The sequence below is a fragment of the Oncorhynchus tshawytscha genome, linkage group LG09 (genome assembly GCF_018296145.1).
Source record: "Oncorhynchus tshawytscha isolate Ot180627B linkage group LG09, Otsh_v2.0, whole genome shotgun sequence".
NCBI classification, from domain to species: domain Eukaryota; kingdom Metazoa; phylum Chordata; class Actinopteri; order Salmoniformes; family Salmonidae; genus Oncorhynchus; species Oncorhynchus tshawytscha.
This window is the reverse complement of record NC_056437.1, coordinates 26,291,972-26,301,291: the sequence shown is the minus strand read 5'-3', so window position 1 is coordinate 26,301,291 and position 9,320 is coordinate 26,291,972. Positions and strand designations below refer to the sequence as shown.

The window sequence follows — 9,320 nt, the reverse complement described above, 5'->3', positions numbered from 1 at the left end:
GCCGTACCAGGCGGTGATACAGCCCGACAGGATGCTCTCGATTGTGCATCTGTAAAAGTTTGTGAATGTTTTTGGTGACAAGCCAAATTTCTTCAGCCTTCTGAGGTTGAAGAGGCGCTGTTGTGCCTTCACCACGCTATGTGTGGGTGGACCATTTGTTTGTCCATGATGTGTACGCCGAGGAACTTAAAACTTTCCACCTTCTCCACTACTGTCCCGTCGATGTGGATAGGGGGCGTGCTCCATCTGCTGTTTCCTGAAGTCCACGATCATCTCCTTTTTTTTGTTGACGTTGAGTGTGAGATTATTTTTCTGACACCACACTCCGAGGGCCCTCACCTCCTCCTTCCTTGATGATTGAGTTGGAGGTGTGCATGGCCCGCAGTCATGGGTGAACAGGGAGTACAGGAAAGGGCTGAGAGCGCACCCTTGTGAGGCCCCAGTGTTGAGGATCAGCAGGGTGGAGATGTTTCCTACCCTCACCACCTGGGGGCATCCCATCAGAAAGTCCAGAACCCAGTTACACATGGCGGGGTCGAGACCCAGGGTCTCAAGCTTTATGACGAGTTTGGAGGGTACTATGGTGTTAAATGCTGAGCTGTAGTCGATGAACAGCATTCTTTCATAGGTATTCCTCTTGTCCAGATGGGTTAGGGCAGTGTGATTGCGTCGTGTGGCCCTATTGGGGCGGTAAGTAAATTGGAGTGGGTCTAGGGTGTCAGGTAGGGTGGAGGTGATATGAACCTTGATTAATCTCTCAAAGCACTTCATGATGACGGAAGTGAGTGCTACGGGGCAATAGTCATTTAGCTCAGTTACCTTAGCTTTCTTGGGAAGAGGAACAATTGTGGCCCTCTTGAAGCATGTGGGAACAGCAGACTGGGATAGGGATTAATTGAATATGTCTGTAAACTCACCAGCCAGCTGGTCTGCGCATGCTCCGTGGACGTGGCTAGGGATGCCGTCTGGGCTGGCAGCTTTGCGAGAGTTAACAAGTTTAAATGTTTTACTCATGTTGGCTGCGGTGAAGGGTGAAGGAGAGCCCGCAGGTTTTGGTAGCGGGCTGTGTTGGTGGCACTGTATTGTCCTCAAAGCGAGCAAAGAAGTTTAGTTTGTCTGGGAGCAAGACAGGGTTGGTTTTCTTTTTGTAGTCTGTCACGGCCCCTCTGCAGTGCAGGTTACTCCTGCGGTTCCTCCTGCAGGCAGAGGGTCGTTAGTGATTGGAGTCACCTGGGCTCAGGGTATTTAAACGGCTTCACTAATCACTCTGGTCTCTCTCGGCTCCTCCAGGTATGATCCTGTTTTGTTTGTTCCTTTGTAGTTTTGCATAGTTTTCACGCAGTCATTCACACACACAGATTCACACATCCCTGCACTGTACATACACCTTACATTATACTTTCACACCTCATTCCTTTTTCTTTGTTTAAAGTTAATAGTTTTGGTTTAAAAATAAAGAACCTTTTTGATTGGCCTATACCTGTTGTTCGTGTCCCCTCATTTTTGCCACAGGCCATGAGCCGGCCTGTGACAAGTCCGTGATTGACTGTAGACGCTGCCATACACCTCTCGTGTCTGAGCCTTTGAATTGTGACTACTTTGTCTCTATACTGATGCTCAGCTTGTTTGATTGCCTTGCGGAGGGAATAGCTACACTGTTTGTATTCGGTCATGTTTCCGGTCGCCTTTCCCTGATTAAAAGCAGTGGTTCGCGCTTTGAGTTTTGCGTGAATGCTGCCATCAAAGCACAGTTTCTGGTTGGGAAGGTTTTAATAGTCGCCGTTGGTACAACATCACCGATGCACTTGCTAATAAACTCGCTCACCGAATACATCAATGTTGTTTGACGCTATCCGGAACACATCCCATTCCACGTGATCGAAGCAATCTTGAAGCATGGAATCAGATTGGTCGGATTAGCGTTGAACAGACCTGAGCATGGGCATTTCCTGTTTTAGTTTCTGTCTATAGCCTGGGAGCAACAAAATGGAGTCGTGGTCAGATTTGCCAAAAGGAGGGCATTATCATGTTTAACTGCATGTGTCAGACAATTCAAGATCACTTGTCTGACTGGTTCCAATGTATACTAGAGGTTTATTATCAAGTGACAACAGTAAATACAGTGCAAGTTCAGGTACAGTTAGAATATATATTTTATTGATTAAAGTGGCCCAAGAAAAGAGAAAGTTTAAAACTGGATGACCTGGCCCTGAGAGTAAGAAAAAGGATAGCGATTAGGTAAAAAAATATAACATTTCACAGATTGCTGAAAATAGATTCAAATCACCATCTATAAGAAGCTAAACTGTCTTAGTGTCCATCTCATTAACACCACCCTCTGCTTCGTGCCCACGTTTCACAATTAGGCTACCAATAGACGCAAAGGTTTGCTGGTTCTCAAAACTGAGGAGAACCAGTACTATTACCTTCCTCTTCTTGTCTCCTCCCAGTTCAAAGTGTTTGCATCACTTGATGGGCACCATTCTCTTTTGCCGACAGTTGGGCTCCACACACTCCAGCCTCAACACAATCTTCTTTGTAGTTTTACCCTGCAGGACAAATCACAAGGGTTCAAGCATGCAACATAAAAATATGGAAATGATTCATTTGCCGACTTGGGTAGACATGGTAACTAAAACAGGCAATTTGCAAACAAGTCCCATCTTTAGAAGGGAAGACTAGGGTAACAGTGAATTTGTAAAATATTTCCCCGTTGTGATTCTTGCATACCTTCTTCCTGAAAATAGGCTTTGTCTGGCCACCACAACCAGATTGTTTTCGGTTGTATCTCCTTTTGCCTAAAATACATTGTTACCTGATTAACGCATGCGGAGGTAGACACCACGCATAAATACATGTGAATGTTCAAGCAGACAGAGACTGTGAAGTAACGACACATGGCAGCTCTGCTTCTAGCGCCTACGTTTAAAAAGTTACAAGCATTTCGCTACAACCGCAATAACCTCTGCTAAATATGTGTATGTGACCAATACAATGTGATTTTGAATGTTAAACTCTGTGGCAAACTTACCCTGTGCACACAGAGAATCCTTGTACTGGGTAACTTCGTGAGTTTTATGTTTTTTTAAATTTCTTGCAGTAAGTCCTGCGGGTCTTCGGTACGTTTACCTAGATACAACATAAACACTAGTAAATGACTGTAGCAAAGATATAGTTAAGACTTCCTCTCCACTGAAGCCTGTATCACATTGCTTGCTAGCAATTTCAATAACGTTTTCCTAAATTCTCCTAACCTGCTACGAAAAAGTCACTTCGGTATAGTGGCGTGAAAATTGTGCCATCCTGTTGATTAAGTCCATTTAACAGAAGAGAATATCTTTCCATGGAAAGTACTGATAAGTGATTTGTATGGCTGTTCCCTCTGTGGGCCTACATTGTGACAATGAAATTTAACTTTTTCATATATTTAAACTATTACTGAGAGACAGAATATTGAATACTGACATGAATAACTACATGTGGAAATGTACTTTTGTGCAAAATAATTAAACGGTTAGAGAGAAACATTGAATTATGAATTTATTAATTCTTGAAAATGTAAAAAATATCAACATCATGAAATATTACACATAGACAAAGATGGGCCTGACACCATAAACACATTTCCATCCAATGGTATATTTGGCCACTGGACATCCATAATGTACACTTATTTTGTCAAATGTATTCATTATCAGCCTGTTTGTTCATTTCAATGTGTATTAAGCTGGATAAAACACACATGGATCTCAGTAGTGATATGTGCTTGATCATAGTGAGAGGAATCTTGAAGGCTATCCGTTAACGATAGGTGTTAGGTTCACAGTCTGGTCTCTGGAATGGCAAACAAGTCAAAAAGGTGATGCAACACCTATGGGGCCAAAAATGAAAAAGAACAGACATTTAAATGTACTAAGTACACACTATTAGAGAATATCCAGAGACGGTCAAAGAAGGCTGGCATACTTTTGAGATATTTTTCTGATGTAATAAGGATTATGCAGTGGAGATATCCCATTGATCATAAGAATGTAGCCTTTGTGCCAGGTTATCAACCCTTTGAACTTACTGTTCTCTCTGGTCTCTAAGGGGAAGACGTTCTTCAGTTGCTCTATGACCTGTTGAAGGTGATCTGCTGTAACACCCTGCTCTGGCTCCAAGGCAGGCCCTGATTACACATAGGGAAAACAAAGGCATGATGGCTCCCTTTTAGACAAGCCCCTAATGGCAACATGTCTTTGATAGTTAATCCTCATATCAAACTAGCGTAGTATGTTACCTGGGGGTTCTGTGTTGGAGGCTCCTGAGCTTAGCTGTCTCCCCAGCTGGTCTCTTCGTGACACAGGAGAGTACACAGATGATGGTGTTCCAATCGATACATTGTCCTCTGAACCCCCTCTGTTCTGTTGGACTCACAAAACATATTCTAAAATCACAAGGAAATAAAAGGATGCACTTTCATGTGGACAGGACTGTGCATTCGAGGCATCCCCCTATTTGCTAACCTCTTGCTGAGACTCACCTGTTGTAGAATCTCCCTGAGCCGGTGAAGCTGGGACTCTAGCTCCTTGTTGTGGTCCTCCAGGATCTGCATGTGGGTTTCCAGCCTGCCCTTATGGTGCCTCAGGCCTTTGGCCTCAGCCAGCAAGGCCCGGTCCTGGTAGTCCTCCTGGTCCACAGAGCCCTCCCTCAGGTGTGGACATGCCTGGGCCTCAGCGTGCTGCCACTTCAGACGTCGGTACTCCCCCTGGAGCACCCTGGGGGAAATTACACCTTTGTGACCCCAGGCACTCATTTGTGTTTTTATGTTTTCATCTATGCTCTTATGGAAGATCAGAGGTAAACTAATGATGATTGGATATGATTCGATACCCTGATGGCAGAAATATTTTGATTTGGATGTGATTGGACTGACCTCACCACTCATGAAATGATAAGGACATGAGTGTTAGTGACCTCTCACCTGTTCTCATTCTCCAGCATGGCCAGTGTCCTCTGCAGCTCATCCTGGGTCTCACAGCCTGTATAACCCAGGTAATGATGACAGGAGGCCAGGGAGTCCTGCTCCAGACGGTCAAGATACTGATCCTCATCCCTGGCCATTAACAGAGGGAAGGACAGTAATGAACTATGCGGACATGTAAGAAAGATAATGTAATGTTCATCTTGGACACAGTCTCATTTTGTATCATTAAGTAAGAGCTTTATATGATAAACTTACAAGCTCTCATTGAAGAAGGAGCAGTTCTGGTCCTCCATGTCAGCAAGTCTTGAACAGAAGCAGACAGTAAAAACATACAGTACCAGTCAAAAGTTTGGACACACCTACTCATTCAAGGGTTTTTCATTTTTTTAAACTTCTTTCTACATTGTAGAATAATAGTGAAGACAACAACACTATGAAATAACACATATGGAATCATGTAGTAACCCCAAATTTTTTTTTTTTTTTTTTAATTCTAGATTTATTTTAGATATTTGATTCTTCAAAGTAGACACCCTTTGCCTCGATGACAGCTTCACACACTCTTGGCATTCTCTCAACCAGATTCACGAGGTAGTCTCCTGGAATGCATTTCAATTAACAGGTGTGCCTTGTTAAAAGTTAATTTGTGGAATTTATTTCCTTCTTAATGAGTTTTAGCCAATCAGTTATGTTGTGACAAGGTAGGGGAGGTATACAGAAGAGAGCCCTATTTGGTAAAAGACCAAGTTCATATTATGGCAAGAACAGCTCAAATAGACAAAGAGAAATGACAGTCCATCATTACTTTAAGACATGAAGATCAGTCAATCCAGAAAATGTCAAGAACTTTGAAAGTTTCTAAAAGTGCAGTCGCAAAAACCATCAAGCAATATGATGAAACTGACTCTGAGGACCGCCACAGGAAAGGAAGATCCCGAGTTACCTCTGCTGTAGAGGATAAATTCATTAGGGTTAACTGCACCTCAGATTAAAACCTGTTAGAGAGGCTGCGAATTTTCGCAGCTTTTTGTTAAAAATCGCGCAACATTTCAGCGCCCTGCTACTCATGCCAGGAATATAGTATATGCATATGATTAGTATGTGTGGATAGAAAACACTCAGACGTTTCTAAAACTGGTTAACTGGTTAATCACGGCTGTGACTATAACAGAACGTGCGTTTCATCGAAAAGTGCAGGAAAATCTGATCACTGAAAATGGAAATAAATATCCATGCGCCACTTCCAGGAATTGTTAAAGGTGAACCGGATTAATTGAGGCCGAGGTTGCAGTACCTACAGCTTCCACACGATGTCTAGAGTCTTGTCATTTGCTTAGGCTTTGATTCTTGGTCAAACCGACCCAAGGGAACCGATTCCCTCCGGCCTCCAACAGGATGTTTTGGTTGAGATTTTTCCGGGCATTTTTTCCAGACGGACACCTATAGAATTTACATCGTCTCCTGATGAATTTTATCGCTTATTAACGTGTACTAATACCTAAAGTTGCATTACAAAAGTATTTCGAAGTGTTTTGTGAAAGTTTATCGTCGACTTTTTTAATTTTTAAAAATGACGTTGCGTTATCAAACTCAGTTTTTTCCTTGATTACACAGTCTTCATAGATCGATATCTAGGCTATATATGGACCGATTTAATCGAAAAAAGACCCAAATAAATGTTTATGGGACATCTAGGAGTGCCAAGAAAGAAGCTCGTCAAAGGTAATGAATGTTTTATATTTTATTTCTGCGTTTTGGGTAGCGCCGGCTACCGCAAAATCTGTCGTGTTAGGTGACGTTGCAGTATTTTGGGGGTACATGCTATCAGATAATAGCTTCTCATGCTTTCGCCGAAAAGCATTTTACAAATCTGACTTGGTGGATAGATTCACAATGAGTGTAGCTTTAATTCACTACCTTGAATGTGTATTTTAATGAAAGTTTAATGAAATTATGAGTTTTATCAAAAACTATAGGTGGCGCTCTGAAATCCGCTGAGTGTTGTTCCTGCATGGGAACAGCATTCTGCATCATCCTTAAGAAGTTAAAGCCCAAATAAATGCTTCACAGAATTCAAGTAGCAAACAAATCTCAACATCAACTGTTCAGAGGAGACTGTGTGAATCAGGCCTTCATGCTCGAATTGCTGCAAAGAAACCACTACTAAAGGACACCAATCATAAGAAGAGACTTGCTTAGGCCAAGAAACACGAGCAATGGACATTAGACCAGTGGAAATCCATTCTTTGGTCTGATGAGTCAAAATGTGAGATTTTTGGTTCCAACCGACATGTCTTTGTGAGATGCGGAGTAGGTGAACGGATGATCTCCGCATGTATGGTTCCCACCGTGAAGCATGGAGGAGGTGTGATGGTGCTTTGCTGGTGACACTGTCAGTGATTTATTTAGAATTCAAGGCACACTTAACCAGCATGGCTACCACAGCATTCTGCAGCGATATACCATCCCATCTGATTGCGTTTAGTGGGACTACCATTTGTTTTTCCACAGGACAATGACCCAACACACCTCCAGGCTGTGTAAGGGCTATTTTACCAAGGAGAGTGGTGGAGTGCTGCATCAGATGACCTGGCCTCCACAATCGCCCAATCTCAATTGAGATGGTTTGGGATGAGTGTGACCGCAGAGTGAAGGAAAAGCAGCCAACGAGTGCGGGAACTCCTTCAAGACTGTTGGAAAAGCATTCCAGGTGAAGCTGGTTGAGATGATTGCCAAGAGTGTGCAAAGCTGTCATCAAGGCAAAGGGTGCCTACTTTGAAGAATCTCAAATATAAAATATATTTTGATTTGTTTAACTTTTTTGGTTACTACATGATTCCATATGTGATATTTCATAGTTTTGATGTCTTCACTATTATTCCACAATGTAGAAAATAGTAAAAATAAAGAAAACCTTTGAACGAGTAGGTGTTTCCAAACTTTTGACTGGTACTGTAGTTCACTGTGAGGTAAATGGAATGTGTATCATAGGAGGGAATTCCCAGAAGTACAAATGCAGCAGTCTAAACATTACAAGGCGGAACAACTGTTGCTCCTTCTGTTGCTCCTAAATCAGGCTTCTGTGCTTTAATGTAGACACTTTCCTTGGCAGAATTACATTTCTGTGTTTTCTTCACTTTTTGCTTTCATTTCTTATAAACATGATCTTGCAGAGAAAGAGGACACGCCAGACTAACTGTTTTAATATGATTAAGCCGAAATAAGGAAGTCACGCCACTCCACCATACTCATTAGTGGCATCATGTTCATCTGTGTGGAGAAGATTATTTCAGAGAAAAGGCACTTCCTGAGCAGTGCTGCTGAGGGCCGAATGTAGGGACAGATAAAGACTGCATGCATGGATAGTGAACAGATGAAAATTAAGAAGTTAATCGAGATTTCTTCACTGACATTGAAGTAAAGAAACTGACAAATGTGTGTCTGACATAATAGTTGCTTTTGTTGAAGTAAACACAGCGGTGCCGGGGAACACGTAGTGTTCAGCAGGCGGCTGATCTCAGACCAGCTGTTACAAATATAGGCTGCAGAAGTTATTGCCTGAGAAACTGGATTATAAGGTTCTGTGAACACTGCTAACCTTCAGCGTGCTCTCCTCCTGGCCCTAGCGCTGGTAGGCTTCAGGCCCACTTTTCTGACTCAGCCTGACCCAACACCCCCAGGGTGAAGTCCACCCAGCTAATGGGCAGCAGCAGGTGGCTGATACTATATTAGGATTTCTTGACTCATACCTGCAGGCATAGTGCTCAATCCTGGAGTGTGTGTCCGAGTGGGGAAGCCTCGGGGACGAGCTGGGCCTAAAGGAAGCACAGAGATGTCAATCAAAGTCAGGCGTCAATCTGTGCTCACAGTCTCCGGATGTGCCATCACATAAGACCTCCCAGGCTTTAGAACTAATTCTGTGGACTCACGTCTCCTCACTCCCTGACCTCAAGACAGACTGTACAGGCAGGTAACCCCTCTGGGGATGCTTGCTGAAGTACTGCTTTGATCTGAACTTGTTCTTCAGTGTTTTGGCAAAATCACGCATCCTCTCGCCTGAAGTGGTCTGTCAGAGATCAGAAAATAATGTACATTGCAATTCCATGGGAATATTCTTGTAGCCATGCTTGGGTGTAGTATGGCATAATAAAATGAGTCTTACTGGGGTGTAATACTCCATGATGGGGTAAATTAAAGCCTTGGCCTTGGTAGTACGCCCGGACAGGAAGCAGCTCTGACAAATGTCCACATTAAACTGTTTGAGGCTTCTGTATCTGGGGGAAAATGAGTTAAAAAGCCTAAATATTATTGACATTCTCTATATGGTTGAAATGGTGTTCCCCTGTCGAGGCCC

The 9,320-nt window shown here is 42.9% G+C and overlaps 2 protein-coding genes across 2 annotated transcripts in view; both read right to left on the bottom strand.

Moving 5' to 3' along the window:
* Positions 1-2,188: 2,188 nt before the first annotated feature.
* rpl36a (ribosomal protein L36A) lies at positions 2,189-3,302 on the bottom strand. The gene is given in 6 exon segments (XM_042327842.1): positions 2,189-2,209; positions 2,427-2,549; positions 2,731-2,798; positions 3,032-3,089; positions 3,091-3,129; positions 3,273-3,302. Coding segments are annotated over 6 exon segments (339 nt in total).
* LOC112257641 (dystrophin-related protein 2-like) overlaps positions 3,089-9,320 on the bottom strand; it is a 28,754-nt gene continuing 22,522 nt past the window's right edge. The window contains exons 16-24 of the mRNA XM_024431378.2: positions 9,129-9,240; positions 8,896-9,032; positions 8,716-8,781; positions 5,222-5,269; positions 4,964-5,095; positions 4,523-4,757; positions 4,280-4,403; positions 4,070-4,168; positions 3,089-3,871 (exon numbers count right to left, since the gene is read on the bottom strand). Coding sequence (XP_024287146.1) covers positions 3,852-3,871; positions 4,070-4,168; positions 4,280-4,403; positions 4,523-4,757; positions 4,964-5,095; positions 5,222-5,269; positions 8,716-8,781; positions 8,896-9,032; positions 9,129-9,240 — 973 coding nt within the window. The 3' untranslated portion in view covers positions 3,089-3,851. The remainder of the gene's footprint in view (positions 3,872-4,069; positions 4,169-4,279; positions 4,404-4,522; positions 4,758-4,963; positions 5,096-5,221; positions 5,270-8,715; positions 8,782-8,895; positions 9,033-9,128; positions 9,241-9,320) is intronic.